Here is a 23,112-nt window from a genome sequence, read left to right on the forward strand (position 1 = left end):
TCAGTTAAAGCAAGACATGATATTGATGTTTTGTCATTTATTCCCATTCGCTCTATCCTGAATCAAACCCCTGCTGAACATATTTTCAAGGTTGTAACAGCCTGTTGCCTGGCTATCACCAAGCCCTAACTTCCATCAGCGATCAGAGCAATGGAAATGATCGAGGATCACGTGAAACATACTGATTTGGTTTGTAAAACTATTTTTAAAACGTCTCAAATGGGTGAAGATTGTACCCTGTGAAGCAGCCTGAGCAAATCCCAAACCTTTCTGTGTTTAATCAAACGAGCTCCTCCAGTTCCCGAGAGGCATTCCTCCTGATGGCAAGGTTCGTGATCAAAAGTCTCACAGTAAGGGAATAAAGCCATCAAAATCTGTAATTCAGAATAAACACCCACGCTTCCAGACGATGCAAAGAATCCTCCATGATTAAAACTTTTAGCGCTGGATAATTTCATCTGGGAATCTATCAACATACAAACACATACAAGCCCTGCGCCACGATGCACAAGATCCAGAATTTGGCTTCGTTGCAGACACAGGAGCATTGAGATGCTGGGGAAAACATCACCCTTGCTTTGCTTCGCACAAAAACCACCTGGGCAGTAGAAAGCAAAATGGAGAGCCAATCCCCAAAGAGGGCATGGATTTTCTATCAGTCTGGCCGGCTGGGGACTATGTTTTTGCCAAGAAACCAGCAACAAGAAGCAACTCCATGTTGTCTCCGAGAGAGCGGTGGAGCAGGAGAGGAATGGCAAAATATTTTGGAAAAAGCACTAGTGCACAGCTATGAATTCTATTATCTACCACAAAGAATCAAAACCCACAGAAGATAAAGTAAAAACGTTTATTTTAGGCCGAATTTGCCCTATCCGCTTACACTGTTCGTAAATGAATAATCAAGATGTTACTTGGCTCTAGACACCACGGGGGAATAAAATGTCACCACCGCAGCTGCCAAATTTCCCGCTTACCAGCCCTTCAAATTAAGGAAAAAAACCACAATACAAATGAACAATTTGATTAGTTAAAGTTCAAATCTTTGCCCAAAGCCTGGCTCTTCCTGTAATATCGCATTCTTTTCTTCTTGTGTAAACTCCTCATTATAACAGGGACATCTTCATAATATAATAATTCTGGTTATAATGTAACTGCGGGTAACATAACTCCTATATTAGAAAAGGCAGCATGCTCTAGTAATGTTGTTTTAATGTAATTTGTGTACTGCAGGAACTGACTGAACCTGGTCGTTTAGGATTTGATCAATGTGAATTAGTGTCTTAAAGAGATGAACCGTTTGATAATTCAGAATTTGATCAATGTGAATCAGGACCTCACGGAGATAAAACATTTATCATGAACATTTGGAATATCAGTCTAATCCAGGCAGCGCTGGAGAAGGTAATAAGCAGGCATCAGTAAGGACTGCAGACAAAGTACAGAAGACCTGCCAGTTCTCTGACAAAAGTCTATATGGCATATTCGGTTTTTCCCTTTTAATGAGGTGAATTATCCCTAAAGACTGATGAAGCTACAGTTGATGTAATTTCAGGGACTAAATGGAGGAAGGAAAAGGAAAATCCAGGAAATATTTAAGTAATTATCCACTTCTCTTTGCTCTTGAAAGAGATGTAGCTTAAAAAGTTGAAGAAATGCAAGTTATCTCAATAAAACTTAGCAACTCATTCTAGACAGGCTTAAAATAAAGTCAGACTATTTCATAATAATACCACAATCAGATCTATTAATCTCGCACTTAGAACCTGAAATCACACTGACATGCAGCACATCGGTTTATGCATTAACAAAATTTAGCAGTTCGACCTTACTTAATTCTTCTTTTACAGCCAATTAAACAAGCTCTTTAAACACTATTGCTTGAAACTCTGTCCTCAATCCTCACATGCAATTAAAATGAACATGAGAAATGCCTGGTGACACCAAAAGAGCATCATCTTTAGGTTTCACTAAATCATTCATAATTTATCCATCAAGTTACATACTAAAGGCAGTGATAAAATAACATCTGCTGAATTTAAACCTTCAGTAAAAAGACATGGCATTTAAAAGCATTTTATATAAGGAAAACTTTTAAATTATAAAGCAATATTGATATTTCACGCACTTTATCAAGTCTACTGCAATGTATGCACATATTTCAGGTACCTTTTTCTTTTCATAATGTTTTCTTTTTGTTTTTTAAGGCAATGGACCAAAACTAGATCCACTAATCAAAAAGCTCCAAATAATTTTTCAGAAAATTTGGCTTGAAGTGCAAAGGAAGCACAGCAATTTCAGTAATGGCATTACAGCGAAGACTGGTCAAATAGGTGATTTCTATTTATACCTTTAGTCTCTAGAAAATTAAGAAAAGACCAATCTTACCAAGTGTTAGAAATCTGATTCCCTCTCCATATCCCTTTTTCATTGAATACTCTTTGGTTTACGCAGATAGACTGAAACAGCCTTCAAAATGGCTTTCTTAAAATTCTTAATATTGCCTGATGCTAAGGACTGGTCCCTGCTATATCTACCAGCTCCGTCTGTGCAAAAAGGAACCCAAAACCATTCGATTTACTTAGGAAATTATTTATATATTTGGGGGAAAAAACCCAAACCCAAAACCATTTCCCACCTCTGACCACAATAACCACCTAGAGCTATCAACAACTACTTCAAATCACAATAAAAGCCTGTTTTGGAATAATGAAAGTCAGATTAGGCAATAATTAGATTTTAAAACCTGGAAACACCCCACTGTAACAAAGGAAGGGGAGGTACCCCCTTGATGGGAATCTTATCACAGATGAAGAAAATGACAATGAATAACAACGTACCAGGCTTCTCATCCATAACGGGAAACCATCCAAATTACGCTTCAATCAGACCTTGAGGGAACGGTCATTCTGTCCCTCTTGTTCAAGGGACAGATGAATTCAGTCTTCAGTATAGTCTGCACCATTAACCAGTACAAAGACTTTATATATACACTAGAGAATATTTAACAATTCGTGATATTAAGAGATAAAATGATTTTTCTCTTACAGTTAAGAACTTGATTTATATCATTATCAGCAGCTCAAAAAGCCCTTTTCTCTTCTTGCTCATCAAAAAACAAAACAAAACCCAAAACAAAAGAAAATCCCTCCACAAACCTAAAAATCGTCACAGAATAATTAATTTTATACAGCATTTCTTGGTTACTGCTGATGCTAAAAGGTTGTAAAAAGTTCTCTCTATATCCTTACTAAAATGATAAATGCAACCTTCTGCCTAATGGATGAACCAGCAGACAGGGAAGAGTCCAAGGCTAAGGGTCAGAGTCGCTTTGATCCATCAATTACTATATCTTCATTTAACCGTCCTCAGGACTAATAAAAATTATTTAATTTGACCTTCGCTGTTAAGGGCAAAGTGAAGTTGCTAATTTAAATCCTTTCACATCATGCAAGCGCAGGATGAATACTATTGTAATGCAAAGTTGGAACTACATTTTTGGTTCTCCATTAAAGAAAAAATGTTAAGGAATTTATTTTTAGAATATTTCATGCATCTTATCAAATAGAAATTAATTAGTACATTACTAACTGCACATCCAATTTCTATGCAGCTTATGGTTACCATGCACTCGTTTCCAAATTCTTCAAAATTCTCTTATTTCAATAACCAGCACAGACTGATAGGATCTGTGATAGGGGGAAGGGGAATTATTGTGAATGTTAATGTGGATAAGAACTCATCTAGTTGCCAGGGTCAAAACAACAGTAGAAAAGACTTACTTGAACCGAGCTGACACTTCATCAGCAGCTTTTTGGTATTGCTCCGTGGTAACTTTGTAGAACTGGGCACTCTGGAAAGTTGAAAAAAAATTTAAAAAATACAGATTTCATCTAATATCATTTATATGCATGCTAATATCTAGTAAATAATGCTAATTGGATATCTTATCCATTTAAGTTGTTCCATAAAAACCCAAAACCTAATCCTCAAATCAAGTATTCCACAAAGTTTCAGAGATTACTTTTCTTTTGGTGTTTTTTTAAATAAGCGTGTCCTCTTGGTTCCGGAAGGTTACGCAAAAGAGATGGCTCTTAGGGAGGAAACTGTAAAGAGACACGGGGTAAGAAGCACATATTTAGCAGTAGGTGCTGCTAGAGCCTTTGAAGCTTCTCCATTAGAAAAAAAGAAAAAAAAAAAAATCTAAATAGTGAATCCTTACTGCTTTGCATGTCCCTGTTTGTGTTATTTACTTACGCAAAAGAGATGGCTCTTAGGGAGGAAACTGTAAAGAGACACGGGGTAAGAAGCACATATTTAGCAGTAGGTGCTGCTAGAGCCTTTGAAGCTTCTCCATTAGAGAAAAAAAGAAAAAAAAATCTAAATAGTGAATCCTTACTGCTTTGCATGTCCCTGTTTGTGTTACTTACACATATATCCCCATCTAGTTTGCAGGTGATACTCGAGTCAAACTTCAAAGTTGCATACTAAATTAACTATGGCTTGACTTTCTCTTTTGCTCTTTGCCTTGATGATGCCTCTCGCAGTGAGTTATTTTAATATTCCAAACTTCCAGGGCGCTTCAATCAGTTGCTAATTTTAATTTTTGAAATCAGGCAGCTTCAGAACATATTTTCATGTCCCCTAAACCCAGGAATGCCTTTCACTCCATTCCACCAAATCATTAATTTCCAGAATACAGGCAAGACAAAATTGAATCATCAAGCAATAAAACTTTTCTATACTTCAAAATGGCAAAGTTTCTCAGTGGGACGTAGGATATTCAAAGACAAATCACTATAATGTTGTGATGCTTCATGTCTAGATAATATATACTTGGTATTTTTAAAGAGGTTTTTATAGCCTTAGCACAGTTGGACTTAAGATGTAATAACTAAGGCACCTGGCTTCACAGTTGGAGGAATAAAGAAAAGTTAAAGCAGTTCAAAAGTTCTCTAAAACCATTTTTCTCTGAATGGTGGGGCAAACAGGCCGGGGAGATGTAGAAAGGTTTTGTTAGCACCTGCAAGAACTCTTCCGTAGCTTTGCAGCTCTTGAGTCATCTGGCATCCCAGGGAGTCATGTTAGCATGGCAACAAAACTCTTACAATCACACACTGCACGATTACGTAAAAAACATTTTGAATCCTTATTTTAACAATCTAACTCTTAATACCATGGTTTAAAGTTATTCATGCCACAACACGATTTCGCATCTTTAAAACATTTAACATACACGGATGGCACAATGCAGTCCATAGAAAGCGTCATTCCAATTTTATTTTGGGTGAAGTAAGCAGTTTTATTTATTTAAGACATTGATGTATGAAAAAGCAATATGCCTAAAACATTGTTAGGGAAAAAAAAAATTTAAACCCCCTGTAACTGGAGAGATCACTCTTTTGTAAAAGTCAAAGATGACATAGTCTCCTTGATCATTGGGTTAGTAAACATCTCCTGAGCAACATTTATCTGTGTCAAATTATGTTATGAGGAATGCAGGTACGATAGCCCACTACAGCAAAAACACTCGATGGAAACTCCAAAAGAGGCAGCGCTATCTACAAAAATAAAAGGAAAAAACATTTTTCCTTTCCATTTGAGGATCTCACCTTCCGAGGTTCTTCGTTACAAATTATAATCTTGAAATGTACAGAAATCACTGAAAAAAGAATACCAACTCCGGACACGGGTAAAATTGTATTGCAAGTCTTATATTTTACCACAAATTATAACAAATTGTGTAACATCCACTGCAGTCAAAGGTCATGCACAGATCACAAAGAGCACGGTGGTCTAATGCACTCGTGCTTCTGAGATTTAGACCTAATAATTCATTTGTACTGGAATCAAGGTTTCCACGCATGTGACTTGGGGTCATTTATTTTTTCATAAATCACCGTTGGCCAGTAAGAAAATGAAAATGAAATCCTCCTCACACCAGTGACCCCCTTGCATTTAGCAATCTCAGCTGCCCAATGACAGTCACATCCAGGTTCCTTGGACGTAGATGAAATCAATAGGCATGCGATTAGACAGCAGACTGACTATGGTGCGAGTGCGGACAGGTCACCAGTTGAGATGATGAATAGCTCTCTATCATCCTACAGTCCCCTACGATGCTAACATTTACTATAATCTTATTTGGGCTGCGATTTATCTTTCTTTTGCCTGATCAATAAAGATGAACACAACAGTTGTAAGGATCGATTGCAATTTTTTATCATTTTCAAGCATGAAGGAGCATTTCTGACACAAAAACAATATTCTGAGTGTACTTGTTCTACTTTTTAATTGCAGTTCAAGTGATCAACTGAGCTGCTATATATGCCAAGAAGTTTTAATCCTACAGTAGACTCAAGCTATCAAGAAACCATTTGTTACGTGTGCATTATTTGTTAAGTGTGCCATGTTTCTTGGATCAGATCTTCCTTCGAAATTCATTCACGTTCTCTTTTAGACTAATACTCTCTATAATCCAGAGATGTAGTTTCATTTTAGAAGTCCTCCCTAATCTTCAAGATAAGAGTGCAGTGGTCATTTCTCTAAATACAGGAAAAAAATGGTGCTATAACATAGCACTGTTAACATAAATAACTTCCTCAGTCTGCAGACAAATACATATATGTATTTACATTGTCTATATAATCTGCATATTCATGTACTGTTCAACTCAAAGTGGAGGAAAAAAGCTATGATCCAATTCTCAGGTTAGCAGCAGTGGCAGACCATCAGAGAGTAGCTCTGGATCAGGCCTGTGGATCTTCACGAGTTCCAGCAGATATTCCAAATGCAGCTGTTTTCTCCCCAAAGTATGCACAGGCAGGGAGGAGAGAGGGAAGGGAACAGAAATGCAGTACCACCTACCATTCTGCATCAAGCATTGTGTGCATGGACGTACCAACCTCAGCTATTTTTAGTACATTCCAGATACTCTATATATACTCCTAGGATTCTTTTAACTAAGCAAACCACTAAAATGGTAGCAAATACTACAAACAAGTTCCCTTGTATCTTTGATTTGGGTCCCTTAGGCACATGCATCATAAAACAGTCTTCATTTACAGTTACACAGCATCTTCCCCTCTTTAAAGTCTTCTCTGTTGCTGTATAACAAAAAGATGGTTTTCTGCAGACCTTTACAGTCTCCTTTGTTACAAGAAGCATGAAAGTGCAGAAAGCATGTTACGAAAGATGCCAGGAACTTCCAAGAGGGAACAGAAGTGGTTATGGCAATTAATCATCATCCCAGATTATGTAGAAGATGCTATTTCTGCATCTGTTACGGAGTTCTTGCACGATGTGGGCATGTTGCTTGACTTCAGTATCAAAATAAAGCGGCAAATTTCGTTCTTGATGACTAAACCTTAGCTTCTTCAAAGTCAAGTATCTATTCTAAACTGATCGCTGAGGTGTACTCCAGAATCACAGAGGTTGCTGGCTAGCAGATCCCACCCACCTCATAGAGTATTCAGAATGACATGAATTGCTCCATCGCTGCTGACTCAATGGGGGCCTGAATAACTAACTCAAAATAGGTGATTAACTTTAAAGCTGCTGAAGTTGGGGGAAATTAACCCACTTGTATGCATGCTCCTCATTTTCTGTCTGCTTGACTGAAGAAACACTGCCCACCTTTACAATAAAAATTGACGTATTGGACCAGACCAAATACTCACCCAGCTCAGGACTCTGGCAAGTATTAACAGCACACGTGTACGATAAAGAGCAGAACAGGCACACGGTGATGCTGGGTGATCCTCCAGCACATACAATGACTAAAATCTAGTCCTAGGGGTATGCCCCAAACTGCACCATGACTGTCAGCAGGGGTGAACCCGGCATGCCAGATCTGAACAGCTAAACACAGCCACGATCAGTAAGTGAGAGTCCTATTTCCAACACACAAAATGCCAGAAAAAGCTAAGGATTCCAAGACACCATGCCTTACCTACCTCTTACTGAGCACAAAAGGTACTTGTGATCATTAGTCACCATGCTTTTTCCATGCATAAAGAACTTTAGCCTTAATTATCTTCCACAGGAATTAGGGAATTTATTTTCATTTCTTTAATATTATGGGAATGGTAACACAGAAAGGCTTATTAGAAACTAGTAATTTTTCGGAGTTTCAATGCTGTGAAATAAATAACGGATGCCATGCACACTGAGTAAGTAGGGTCATATGGGGGAACCCCAGCAATCACAGGAGCAGGTATGGTGATACGTTAGAGGTCCACGTCATCTCAAGAAGCCCACTGCCTTCTATGCTGACATTTTCCAACTTGCAAGTATTTGATTTTAGCACTTGGTTATTCTTTCAGAAGAGAAAGCTTAAAAAAAATATAAATAATTGGTGAAGAGCAAGCTGGGGGAAGAGAAAAAAAGAAATCCACCAAATGGTAGAAATGCCATGATGTAAAATCATGACACTGAGCTTGCATCACCTGGAAAATGATGTTGCTTAAGATCTTCCATACAGTCCTGTTCTACCTGAACTAATAAAGCAGTAGGTAGGATTGACTTCTGCTGGCCAAGCTCTCCTACAGATTCTGATATTCCCAATAGCTATCAGCCTCTCTGCTCTGTTCCCTCAATCCAGACAGCTTATTCTTCCATCAGTCTACTCTTAACTATATTTCCTACCCTGTATCTCCAAAAGAGGAGACTCTCCTGCTAACCGACTTCTGCCTTCTCACAGCCTCTTTAACTTTCTGTACCCAGTCCCCGTCTTTCAGGCTGTGCCTCTGATGTCCTCAGCTTAAGTCTCCTATCCCTCTCAGTCTCATGACATCGGTACAGTATGTTGTACTTGGGCTGTTCTTATGGACGCCTGGGCTTTACATTGGCCAACATGTATTTTGACAGTCCAAGAGTGACGGTTCTCAAGGAGCGAGTAATCCTCAACCTTCGCTAGCACTTGGGCAGCAGCACCGAGCAGATAAATACACTGTAGCAAACACTATTTTTCTCCACCTACCCACCTGAATCTGTATGGCAGAAGATTTTGGCAGGATAAGCAAAATCTGATCCAGAGGAGGGAGACCACTGTTTCAATAAATGTATGAATTGATATTTTTATAGGAATATCAACTATCCTGCTGAACTGAAGTGGGACAAGCTCAGGCATATTTTCCCAGGAATGGCAAAATCCAGACCCTGGAAAGCATCCAAACTCTGCCCAATTTTAGCTTCCTTAAAGAAAATTCTTAAAATGCAGTTCCAAAATTACCTATTCAACATTTTTTTAAACACTGTAACGTTGTGTTAGTTACCACACAGGCGGTAAGCCATTCAGAGGAGTTCTGTTGAAAAAAACTTGCAAAAACTCATAGTGTTTAGTTAAGTGACTAATTTAACGTGTGACTTTAATCTAATTGACCTGAATAGGACCACCACATGTGAAGTTACTTACTTGTTTATGGCCCACAGATAATACATAGGATGCAACCAAATTGAGCGACATGTAGTATTTTCTATGCCTTTCACTTAGTACCCTTCTTTGCAAAGAAAGATCAGGATTTGTCATTCTTGGGGAAGAAGTGCTTTTTTAAGAGCTACCTTCAAAAAAGGGAACAGAGAGAAGCGTAGGCTGGCATTGTGGAAGAGAAGCCAAAAAAAAGAGGACAAGAATTTTAATTTTAAATCCATCCAATTTCCCCTGATAACTACACAGAGCCATAGCAAGTATAAATAATGCTATAATTCAGGTAGAGAAAAATGAGATCTGACCACAGGCAAAAGTATTTTCATCATGTTTGCCCCCAAAATAATCTTCCCTGAACAAAAGTAGGAGCAGAAGCTTCTTAAGGAACATATTGTGGAGGAATAGAAGAATTATTTTGCTAGATGGATCAGATTTCAAAGGTCTGTGTAAGAAAATAAATTCCTACAGAACCTCAGAAGGTCAGCTGTTTTGTCTGCATGTGGGACCTCAAAGCAGAAGTGCATGTTTTACTCTCTGCTGAAAATCTTCAGATTTTCAGCCAGATAAAGTTCTGAAAGATCTTGTGTCATCCAAGCTGATAAAAGGTTATCAAAAGAACCAAGAGAACTTGAAAGCCCTCATTTAATTTCACTAAAGATACATCGCCTATGTGCACTATTTTATTACAAATGTGCTGAAACTGTTTTTACTGCAGACATACCATGACTTCTTTTTGGCATTGAAATTTCTCTTTTAAGCCCCTCGGCTCTTAAAGCCCCGAACAGATTCAATATGAGAGTAACATTCATGCAACCTATTTAAGGTTTTTTTTTTCTTAATTTAATAGTTTTGCAGTTAACAGTTTATTTGACAAAGAAAAAGACGTGTGACTTCCATACAAAAGAGACAAATCTGGCCTTTGCTTCAAGTTAGTGCTGTGAAAGACAAAAATGAGCACAGCTTGACTTCAGAGCAGCTCAGCACCTGCTCCACCCACCAAAGGAACGAAGAGCTTGGGCTGTTTGGCACCTTTGAGAATCAGGGGAGAAGTTTTAATTTAAAGACTTCCTTTTCCTTGTCATCCTCCCCCACGGAAGGACTCAAAGCATCGGCAGGCAAAATTATCACGTTCCCTGAATGGCAAATTGGAAAGTTTTCTTTGCCTCTTTTTAATCCATTTCTGCTGAAGTTAAGCTTTCTTTTATCCCTTAATTGAACTTCTGGTCATTTCATCTCAGTATCTTTTATTAACCCATTTGTGGATAATATGAAGCATTTTGTTTTATTCATTCTGTTGACACGCAGCCCGAGATCTATACGGCCTTAAAAGAGAAGATTTCCAAAGCCAGAAGGAAGGAATAGCTCTTAAGCCTATGAAGTTGCTTCACAGATTTGAATCCAGCCTCAAGACTGCCACAGTCCCCATTCTGTTCTGGTGCCGCAAAGGAGGGACAAGCAGCCAGGCACGGCTACCGCTGTCCAAAGAGACCTGTTACAGCCGTTGTACAAAGGAAATCCATGCAGGAGTGTGTTTTGGGTGCCAGAGGGGACCATGAAAGGTGTATGATCACTAGATCGTGCCCCACTGTTATGCAAACTATGGAGTAGACCATGCGGATTATAAAGAAAAAGGCAAGATTAACTGTTAGAAGAAACAGCGTTAAAACACCCAGTCATGCTTGATCTGTGAAGCTGCCGCTAAAAGCAACAAGTGAGCAAAAAGAGGAGGAATTGGGGAAGGGGAAATAACAAAGAGAATAAGACTACCTACTGTAGTGTGCATACATTCCAGTCCCAAGTTATATTAAATTACAGCTTTATAAATATATGACCATTTTTATGGCATCTTTATTTGAATTAAAAACCTCTTTTTGTCTCTGACTTGATTTTAATAAGTTATGGAAAACCAAGCGTATAACGTCATACAGATTCCCAAATAATACGGCATCTTTATTCTACCTCAAATGCTATTAAAATGATATATGAATGAAGTAATTTCTTCTGAAATGTCATCAGATCAGGCCTTTGCTTGAATTTTTAGGTAAGGGGGGGTTTTTTATACAAGTTATGACTTCTCTCATTTGGTCCAGCTGTGCTGTTCAGCCAATTGTTGCATTTTTCGACTCCAGAGACGAAATGAAGCATGTTCAACTGCACGCAGGGAACCTATGTACAGCTTATGACTTCTGCTCTTGTTGGGGTTTTACATGCTATTACGAGCTCCTTTTTGAATGAGAGGACTGATTGCCTTTGGTATAGTTTTGCCTTCATCAGAACCCACTGGATGGACTGGGAAGTTCTCTGTACCTGTCATAGGGCTGCAAGTAGTAGGGCATTCAGCTTTTATGAAAATCTATTCAAATGGAGCATCCTTCCATAAAAGAATGGTTGCTGCCCAAAGCAAACCATTTTCCAATTCTGAACTGCAGCATAAAAGTAACCTTCAGAGAAGCACCCAACAGATCCCTCGATGAGAGACTTTGACCACATAACGAGGATGTTCAGGACAACAGTCAGAGACTAAAGATGCATGGACAGATCAGGGGACATGCTTTCATAGCAGAAGAGAACTTCTTATGTGCAAGAAGTGGGAAAAGTAGCTGTAAGGCAGGGAGGGAGGAGACAAACTGAAAGAGAAGCCCCAGAATTCAAAAAAAGCTAAGGTAACGATCTGGGATCCTGGACTAAGCCTAAAGAGGACATCCAGATGGTAAGGAAGTTAAGGCTAAGACCAATTTTCAGGATTTTGGTGGAGTTTGGCTAGAGCTACGTAGTTCCTGTGTTGGTTCAAATTCAAGTGCAATTTCCTCTCTTCTGCCCTTTACTCCCAAGCCTTTATAATACCTCATCTCCCCCTTATGTCCTGGAATAAATTGGCTCTGGACCAGAATGCCCCTCTGATAGAATAGATGTCTGAACTATTAGGGACTGAAGGGAGGACTTTGGACATCCATGCCACCACATACCTGTTTCTACAGAGGGATAAAAAAGGAAACAGGTATCCAAAACAGTGCTGAAGATGCCAGAGAAAGAGACAGCACTACAACCCGCTCAAACAAAGGAAACAAAGGAGAAACACATGCTGTACCTTGGCAAATGTTCTGTGAGAAGACAATTCACTTCCCAACATTTGTTTGATTTCATGACGTGTGTGTTTGTCGAAGAGTAGACATTCAGCGTGCAGCAAGTGGTGCAAAGTACTTAACTCAGTTATCAGCAGAAAATAGGGAAAAGAGCATATACTTTGACCTTTTCTTTTGAATTTCCAATTCTGTTTTTCAGGCACCACTAATACCTTTAACTGCAACTATTAATGTTTCTGAAGTTTCTCCCAAGATATGCTTCACTTCACTTTTCTGCCCTAGTAGAACATTGATCTCTAATTTGTTAACACTCAGAGCTGCCAAAGAAAATGAAAACCTTTGTGAAAAGGACAAATCTATTCAAAATTCTTACAGCTATTCAGCCAAGCATCTAATCTGCATGTAATTGTAGTACAGTCTTTAATACAAATGTTCTCAGTCTTAGAGATGCATGTGTAAATGCACAACTATATTTACGTCTTCTACTGATGACAAGATGCCTCATCTAAATGATTCCTATTTACAACTTTCAGTCTCACCCCTTTCACTGTTATACATTATAAATTACATTCTCCCTAAGGTACCAATGAGCATTTTTACTCCACATCCTAAAGCAGACTTCCCCCCAAAAAACGGCATACGAACATGTCAAGTTGCCAAGTACTGCCTTTGAGGCATATAGGAATGGGTATTGCTGCTGCCAGGGGTGATGCCCAAGAAATGTAAGTTGAGGAATCCCTTTTGCCAGTGGCATCGGGTACAGACTGCAGCACATTCATAAAGGATTTAAAATTCCCGTTGCTGGTTGCCTTTATGGAGTTAATTCTTAAATACAGATCCAAGGGGCCACTTTTGCATAGCAAAAGCCACACCATAGGGAACTACTTCAGCTCACAAGCAAACTAGGATCAGCATGAGTCTTGAACGGCTGTCTGTGGGTTACAAGGATACCCCAATATTTTATTTCAATGTAACCAGCTGTACTTTATGTATATATCATTAAAAAAAATACATATTTTTGCTACAGCAGCACAAAGCCAACTTAGCTTAAGTCTTCTGTTACATTCATGCACAGTTGCAGCTCGCCTGCTGCATGAGTAACTCCTACAAAGTCCAGTGGTATTACAGATTCAAGGGAAGACAATTTGAGCTTACTCACAAAGCCGTTATTGCAAACTTGTAACAGAGACAGCTCTGAGTTCAAGGTAGCTCTTCTATAGACTACAGCAGCCGTAATTTTAAGATCATGTTGCTCATCCTCTGCAGTCAGAGGAATGATCTGGGAAAATCACTTTAAACACCACCTGTTTCAAACCCATTTTGGTCAGCTTTCACAGGCAGACAGATATTCCATTAAAGTGGTCGAAAGAATAAGAGAAAATTGATTCTGTGAATTATGGGTGAAAATTTGGCTGGATTATCAGGCTCTACTTGGAGGCCAGCTACATGTAGAGTTCCTCAGGGGTCTATACCGCAGCCATCCCTGTTTAACATCTTTATCAATGACCCAGAGATGGAGTGCATGCTCACCAAGTTTGCAGGTGACACCAAATTTGGGGAACATGCCCTGTGAGGAGACCATCACTTGTTTAGCTGGGAAGAGAGGAAGATCTGGGGCATTAGAAGCCCGAAGAGAAGGTTATCAAGATACATCACTTGTTTAGCTGGGAGGAGAGGAAGATCTGGGGCAAAACAACAGCTTTAGAAGCCCGAAGAGAAGGTTATCAAGATGGACACAGGCTCTTTACTGATGTGCAGTGGGAGAACAAGAGACAAGGGTTGTAAATCAAAACAATAGAGGTTCCAAATAGATATAAGGAAAAACATTTCCCTCCAAGGATAATTAAGCAGGGGGACAGGGATCCGAAGAGGTTGTGGTATCTGCAGCCTTGGAGGTGATCAAAGATCCGCCTGGACAAAGCACTGAACAACTTCATCTGTCCTCAGTGTTGATCCTGCTTTGAGCAGGAGGTTGGACCTCCCAAGGCCCTTTCCAATCCAAATAATTCTGTGAATATGTATGCTTACACTCAGTGATATATCTGATCTCAGACTGAAAATCTATTTTGGCTTGTAGATGTGCGATCTACTCTGCAGCTGTATGTGAAATTCATCTTGTGGCAGAAGCCCAACATAAAGAATCACAGATTAGCTCTATCTTCTTTCAAATAAATGGAAAGTAGCTGGGTTTAGCTTTGTTTATTAGATCTACTGCTATCACTGCTCAGTGAGATTGTTGCCTAAGGGCATAATGAGTGCAAGATTACCATTTTTTGAAAAGCACAATGCTGCCACAAATAACACTTACGTGCCAACCCTCAAGAGATCAAGAATAAAGTTCTTGAAAGAAATTCTAAAATATTCCGTCTCTCTCAAGCCAACAGCCCTGGCAACAGCGTCATCTCACAGACTTGTTCCTGTCCCTAAATCACAGCTTTAAAAAGTTTTGCCTTTGTTTTTCTGAACTGATATCAGGTTGTGGTAACTTTCTCAGGTAACTGTCTCAGCACAGCCAACGCCGATACTACACTGAGACTCAAGAACAAGTTTGATCGATAGTACCAAAGCCCTCGTATCGTGGAATTATGGGCTGCAGTATCCAGGTAGGATGAGCTTATTATTCAGAACCACTTTAATATTTGCATTTGGTGAGACCAACAAACTTTTCTGGATATTGCTGGCACAAATGTTCTACATGTTGGTATCTGGCTGTTTACATCACTGTCAGGTGAAAAGATTTTGATGATGTCAGGATCAGCGAGTCAGTAAAGACGAGGTGAATACAGAGAGACCATCCTTTCACTGTGCAAAGTTCATGATCCATGTCAAACCACCCACAAGATATCAAGGCAGAAAGTCTTTCAATTGCAAAATATCGACTGACAGTTGATGCTGTACAAGAGCTAAGCAAAACTGTAAAAAACTACGTATCAATAACAGTTTTTGGTGATATGAAGTGACTAAAGTACTTCAAAGATGGTCTTTTGCAGCTGCTTTGAACACCATGTGCGAGGAGTGAGGAAATATCAGGACTGGTATAACAAGAATGCTGAGGATATCAAAAAATTGCTCGGTGAAAAACATTGTATGCATTTGTTTGGATGACTGACAAGTACCTGAATCCAAGAAAACTACATTTTACACTCAGTCTAGATTGAAAACTATGCTCATAGTTAGTGAAGCAAGAAACAAAATGAGCTCTGAGCATGTTTAAATCAAACTAATGTGAGAATTTTTCAATGCTCTTACAACACTGTATCCCAGCAGACTCATTCTGTTCGGAAACAGCCTTCTGAAAGAAATGCAGCCAAAACTAAGGCAGGTGGCCTTCTCACTCAAAAACCTGCTAAATAAAAAAATCCAGGACCTATGAAAAAGAAACCGATTAAGTGTCTCAGCATGCCACAGTGTAATCATTAGCACCAAATACATTGCTTTGGAAGTTAAAAACGTAGTTCTATTGCTCTCAAGTAATAAGGCAACATGCCACAAAATTCCTACAGCTGGATGATACGCTAGGCCAAGTAATTCAAACGCAGACCTCTAAAAACATTCATAATTTATAACTACGTTTTGTGACCTCTAGAGAGGATTCCCACTATTTACTGGGCTTCTTTTTCCTGCATTCTTTGCAGGCTCTGTTTATTCCTACTATCCAATTCAATTCTCCCTCCCGCAGTGCTCAGTGCATCTTTCAAGCCAGAGCCGTTATTCTGCCTTTCAACCTTCCTGCAGGTATTTAAGTGTATGTTCTGTCCTACATATGTATATTCTCCCACTGGTGTCTTTATTTTTCCTTTCCATTTTAAGTGATCACTTGTGTTATACACCTGTACTTCTCCAGACATCCACAGCCTTTCGCAGATACCTCTTCCTCATTAGTTTGAACAGATTTTTAGTTGTTTCTTAAGAATGCAGTCTGCATTATATATAGTCCCCCACACCATGTCCATTTATTTTGGCAAATGTTGGGAACTCAGAACTTGCCTGCCTAGGTCACTGCTGTTGTTATGAAGCAGGTCTGCTAACCCTTCTACCCATGCTGGCAACGGTCCACAGCATTTGTCTCTTAGGACGGGACTCATCACACCTAACTTCAGCTACCTATAGATAGATGCTTAAACTACGCTTCCTCAATAATCAACAGCCAAATAGATGGGACGGTTTGATCAGTTTTCAGCGGCATCTATCTCTCCCCAGCAACTACTGAGTGAACCCAGATATTTAATGCAGACTAGATGTTTCCACTTTAAGCTAAGTTAGAGAAAATGCACCAGTGCCATAGAATCTCACCAAGGAGGATATACAAAGACACCGCAATTTAGACCAACTTCTCTGCGGCAAATACTCTGTTATACACTTGTAATATGCCAATATAACAGCAAATAATATGTGACAACTGAGGGAAGAGTTACACACAGTAGTTCTTTTCAAAATACCAGAAACCCAACCCCAATCATTTATAATTCTCCAGCAACAAGCCTAGCTAGATAAATTATACCTCTATACCGATTAACACAGTTGCCAGATAAATATATGGACGTTTTCGCAAGTTTTGATTTTTGTATGTTTATTCTACATAACACGTTGTATCTATGTAATGTATGGGAACATTCAGAATGCACTTGATATAGTCAATATTTTTTCTCCTCTTTTCCCTCCATAGTACCAAAGCTACTCAACAAAAGCCCCCATATCTTTGATTACAAAACATCCATTTTGTTATTATGAGATCTGGAAATACCTTGTAGGATCTACATCATTGTAAGCCTACTGAATACTAAAGTAGCTCTTTGCAATACTGCATGTATTACTGTAATTGTTTATTCATTCTCCAGATGTAACAAGTGGTAAGGTAAACTCTCTGAATCAGCAAGCTTCATTTTATAGTGCCAACTTACTGAATAAATTAGGAGGCACCTTCAGAGGTCACCTATTCTGAGCACGTGGCTCAAATCAGGTCCAACTAGACCAAGTTGCTCAGGACCTTGTCCAGTTGAGTCTTGAACACCTCCAAGGATGATTCCCCATTTGTATTAAACCTGTGTCCTATGGATCATGCCACCAGGAATTGTATTTAAGGTACCTGCACACTGAAGCTTTCTATTTACTCTATCTCCACTTTCATACTATTTCTTAAAGCCTGAACAAGAAGAGAAATAAAATACTGCCAGTAAACTCAGAGCCACATGAAAATAGGTTCATGTGTCTGAAAACTTGTTTTAATTACATCAACTAGTCAAATACAAAGACATCATATGTCCCCTCACATATTGTCAATAAACCCTTGTTCTGTTAACCACTCGTAAAACTCCCACTTCAAAAATATTCCACACACAGTATGGTACAAACACACGTAGCATTTTACACTTGGTTTTCCAATATAAAAGCACAGGTCTTGTAAGGATTTTTCAGTCTTTATGAAGTTCTTTCCATTTTACAAGTATCTGAAATCATCTCTTGTCAGTTCATGGCAGTAATTCAAAGAAAAAATTCATTGAAGTTTTCTGAATTTAAAAGGGTCATTTTCTGCTATCGAAAAGGCATTTAAAAAGAAACAAAACCTTCATATTTTCTAACAAAACGAAGTCCAACCTCCACTGTTATCCAATAATTAATCTTACCTATACACAGCAATATTTTGTTTTGCTCCGTTGAAAGCCTACTGAAATACTACTGCCTGCTCAGCTGCAAGAGATTCTCAAGTCTTCAGCATTCTGCACGTTATTTTAAACATACAATTAAAGAAAGCTTCAAAAAATTAAGTGACAGTAGCAGCAGTAAATTCTTAAGAAGGAAGGAACATCATGAAAGCTGTTTGATATGTGTAATGAATACAGTATGGTCTGTATTCATTTCAAGACGCGTGTTACGCTGGCAATGCATTATTTGGCAGCATTCAGTCAAAAAAATAGTGTACCTATTCACTGGTATTAAAGGGGACAAGACAGTGAAGATAGAATCATAGAATGTCTCAAGTTGGAAGGGACCCATAATGATCCTCGAGTCCAACTCCCTGCTGCTCGCAGGACTACCTAAAACTAAATCATATCACTAAGAGTGATACACACTCTAATAGTTCGATGTCCTTCTTCTATGGAGGCACACAGTACCCGAGGTGGGGCCGCACCAGTGCACTGTAGAGTGGGACAATCACCTCCCTCGACCGGCTAGCTATGCGGTTCTTGATGCACCCCGGGACACAGTTGGCTCTTTTGGCTGCCAGGGCACACTGTTGACTCATATTCAACTTGCCGTCAACCCAAACCCCCAGATCTCTTTCCGCGGGGCTGCTCTCTGGCCTCTCGTCCCTCAATTTGTAGGATTACCCCATCTCAGGTCGAGAATCCGGCACTTGCTGTTGTTAAATTTCATACGGTTGGTGATTGCCCAGCTCTCTAGCCTATCCAGACCTCTCTCTAAGGCCTCTCTACCCTTGAGGGAGTCCACAGCTCCTCCTAGTTTAGTATCGTCGGCAAACTTACTTAATGGATATTCGACTCCTGCGTCCAGAACAGTTCCACAGTTTTTCTCATAAACACACCAAATCGAACAGCTTCAACTACAGGAAACTGTATCAAGGTGTCTTGGGTAAGGGTAGCCAGAGCTCCTGAGTGCCTGACACACAGGGTAGGAATAGTACCCCCTGAAAAAGGGGCTCCTGAGTCCTGATTTAAGACTGTGGCTCTTGTCTTACTCCAAACCACCTTTTCTTTTCTCTTTATGCTTTACCGAACAATACACAGCTTCTAAAAAAGACCATTTTGGCATGTTGTGTTCACTTCCAGCATTACCTGCCGAATACAAAGCTTGTGCAACTGAAACCCAGTGGGAGGTAGGGATAAGAAAAAAGAGTGAAAATCTCTGTGTTACTATTGTAATCACAAAAGCCCTGCATACATCCAGCACCTAACTCTACTGTAAATCCCACAAAGCAGGGTTTGCTGAGAAATAATGCATGAGATGTCATTGACTACAGTCTTCGATACATACTTTTGTAACTTGCATTATGCTGTTTCATTGCACTAAACAGCAATACATATGCAACCCTATACAATTTGCTATCTTAAAAATGAAATCTGTTCAAAAATGCAACTACGATGCACACTTTAAAAGCCTGCTAGACAAGTTAAGCAAGAAATGATGAAAAGAAACTTAAAATCATGCCTTCACATTTCTAGACATTTTGCTGAATAAAATGGTTAATACAAAAGATTGCGTATTTTATCCTGCTTATTTCTCTAGACAATAAATTGTGTGATTTCTTCTTCTGTATAGTTTATCAGAAAATTCACTCTCAGTATGATGTTTTGATGATTACAATGTTCTTCCCTGCTTGGAGAAACTGAAGCAATGAGCAAACGATGAATTTTCCAAGGTATGAAACAGAAATAGGATTATCAAACAGATTTTCTGAGTAACGAGTAAATGTTTGAACAAAGGCAAAATTGCCATTTATTCAAAAAATAGAGGCACTTTCTATAACGCGGGTCAAAATGCAAGTGTTTGTACCTGTAGAAAGCAGTAATTACAGTTTATGTCATATTAACCACTGCCAAGCGCTAGTATGCTTCTACTTTTGAAAACTGTAAGCTAGTGAGGATTAACTACTGAAATCAGTAGCAAGCTTGGCACGAACAGACATTTGAGCTGGCATGCAGCAACAATTATCTGCAATGCTTTTAAAAATACATATGCTATCAAACACCAAAAAAATATTCTGTATTATTGCCGCAGTCTATTGGGAACAAGAAATAGCTTCTTTGGGCTTTATGTTTGATAAATATATAGCTAAACAAGCAATAAATTTTGTTGCAGGAAAAAATCCTTAACTGGATTACAGTGGTACCAGATATGGAAAACACTGAAATGTTATTAAGGTAAGACATTTTAAAAAATTGTAATTCTTCTCTGAGAATTAGACATATGTTTGAACTCCTCTGCTATGGTTCATTTGAATTTGCTTCCTAATTACTGCAGTTATGTTTTTGTGTTTTAGTGTGCATAAATACATATTCCTACGTGATTATGGCCCACAGCAATGCAAGCGGTTAAACTCTCTGACATGGGTAAAAAAAAAGAGATTTCAAAAGTGGCAGGACTTCTCTGACATGGGAAAAAAAAAAGAGATTTCAAAAGTGGCAGGAGAGTATCTACTCATTTCAAACACATGATTATCTTTCCATATTTCAAAAGGAAAGGCCTTTTGAGGCATAGAAATATGCATGTGAGTAGAAACATATTGAAAAATCTCAGCTTTCAGGTATAATGCTTTTCAGTTAGAAAGGCGTAAGATGGGGGAGCTCTCAATTCTCTCTGACATGCTTAAAGAGAGCTGAACATGCCACCAGCCTGGCATTATCATTTCTGTCCCCTCTCCCAGCTACTGATGGTTCGCTACAACTTCTTCTAAGCTGTGGCGATATCCCAATTAAAAACAAGAGCAACAATGAGCCCCACTGCAGCTGAACTGGACTTATTTCATACCAAGCCGGTTATCAGACACAGAACCCATGAACAGCCTGAAAAACAGTTAAAACAGAATACGAGAGAAAAAACCTTCACCTTGGAAATATTAGTGTAAAAATGACACATTATTTTTCCAGGAAGGATCTCACAAATACAGAACCACAATGCCAGCTGCTCCCTCCCTTTTGAAGGAATTGGGAGTCGGGGATTTTAAAGGAATCTGGGTAATGCCCAAGACAACAAACTGGTTTTGTTCTCTTCAAAGCAAAAACTTGATTGCAAAGAAGCTGTCACTAGGCTTGTCACCAAGGCCATTATTCTGATTTTCTCCCCTCCTATTTTCCCCAGTTTTCTTCCTTCAACCCTCCTGGTCATCTTGAATTTGAGTTCCTTCTGCCACCTTTAAAGCTAGTATTTTAGTTTCTGGGGAGTTTCACGGGTACTGCAATACAGAAGAAACTTTATTTAAACTTTCACTCCTCCTGCAGCAAAGCCTGGCCAAAGCCAAGATCCATGCCACAATTCACGTTATGCAAAATCCAGTACATCTGTCTTCCCCTCTCTGCAGTGGGCTTAAAACGTAGGCGCATCCTAAGATTTTGGTTCAACTCTTACCGTTGCTGGACTCTCCCTGATGTTAAGAATATCACCACTGGACGCAACTGCTCCTGGGCAGGACTTGATCTCTTGCACATGAAGAGCACAATAAAGATGAGATGAGAAAGACGATATGCCTAAACCAAGACAGAACACAGAGCACCAATTTCCTCGAGCATGGTGTGAACCGTGTCCTTTACACAAAGCCTTCCCAAAAACCAGCATCCTCTGTGCTCACCATATAGAAACAGAACCGAGGTTTATATCCGCTGTCCCTTTTCCCTACATGCGCACATACACAAATGGTGAACCATCAAAACCTCACATGAAAAAGGCTGTGTCTGAATCACAGCTTATTGTTCAGTGAACCTAAAACAGCCTCACAAAATCCATCAGCTGCCAGATGTAAATGCCTGTCTCTAGCGCTGCGTTTCAGCAGCTCCTCTGGGCTGAACAGAGCCCTCTCTCCCACCGAAGGCCAAGTTATTAAGAAACTGTTTGTCGACTTAGATTGGATTGATCATTTATTTCCCAAATTCCTTTTCCCATCATTTACTCATTATACGCCTCCTCCTGATGTAAGGAGGACATTTATTAGCTTCTGCATTTATTGTGCTGGCAAACAGAAACATTCTGCAGCATTTCCTGGGGATTCTCTCATTTATCTATCGGTTATGGGACTGAAGTATTTTTAGGGGCTGAAAAAAATTAAAATATCACTCAGACTGACAGCAGCGAAAATGAAGCCGGTATGTGCTTGGGAAGGCTATTTCAGCCTTTAGGTTTACAAGACTACTTACAGAAAAAGCGTGACAACATTTCACATAAACATTATTGCTTTATAATGAGAAAAATTCCTAACTACTGCTTAGGCAGAAAAGGGACTGTTCTAAAGAGAAAGGGTGCTCAGAGAATGTTTTAATGAACATAATGTCATTGATACTTGTTTAAATGGAAAGTATACTTAAATTAGGTACTTCCTGGCTTTAAATTCAATTGCACAAAGGCCAGAGTACAGAAAACAAGTGAAAAAAGGGACTGGTCTGTATTCCACTTTTTTACATCCTATGCTCAGCTTGCCCAAAAGTAAAATTACTGGGCATTTCAAAAAAAGTATGAATATATTAAAAAGATAAATACGTTTAAGAGAAAATATTTCTATCAGATTTCCAGGAAACTGAAAGAGACTAAAGGATTATTCCTGCAGAATTATTCCAAATTATCATATAAACAGTAAAATCTCTAAGAGGTATCCTAAAAATTTAGTATTTGACTTGTCAGGTGGTTCAATCTAGAGTTGCAGTATTTTCTAAATACGTTACCTCGACAAAGAAATCCAAGCAAACTATCTCACCGAGTGTTGTTTTAATATAGTGTTAACTTAGTACAGTATTTGTTCCCAAACTTCAACTTCTGTAAAGGAAAGAGGGTGGGAGGAGGGAACAGACCTGGGTGAAATGAGAGCTGCTTATTCATTAACTACCCATATGTTAGAACATTTTGTCATATCCTACGAAACGCGGTAAACACTGCCTTTAA

The 23,112-nt window shown here is 39.1% G+C and overlaps 1 protein-coding gene across 2 annotated transcripts in view; it reads right to left on the reverse strand.

Moving 5' to 3' along the window:
- CHCHD3 (coiled-coil-helix-coiled-coil-helix domain containing 3) overlaps window positions 1-23,112 on the reverse strand; it is a 165,367-nt gene that overhangs the window by 25,543 nt on the left and 116,712 nt on the right. For both annotated transcript variants that reach the window (XM_009290426.1, XM_009290425.1), the window contains exon 6: window positions 3,780-3,850. In XM_009290426.1, coding sequence (XP_009288701.1) covers window positions 3,780-3,850 — 71 coding nt within the window. The remainder of the gene's footprint in view (window positions 1-3,779; window positions 3,851-23,112) is intronic.

Source organism: Aptenodytes forsteri, unplaced genomic scaffold (genome assembly GCF_000699145.1).
Source record: "Aptenodytes forsteri isolate BGI_AS27 unplaced genomic scaffold, ASM69914v1 Scaffold173, whole genome shotgun sequence".
In the NCBI taxonomy this organism is placed as follows: Eukaryota; Metazoa; Chordata; class Aves; order Sphenisciformes; family Spheniscidae; genus Aptenodytes; species Aptenodytes forsteri.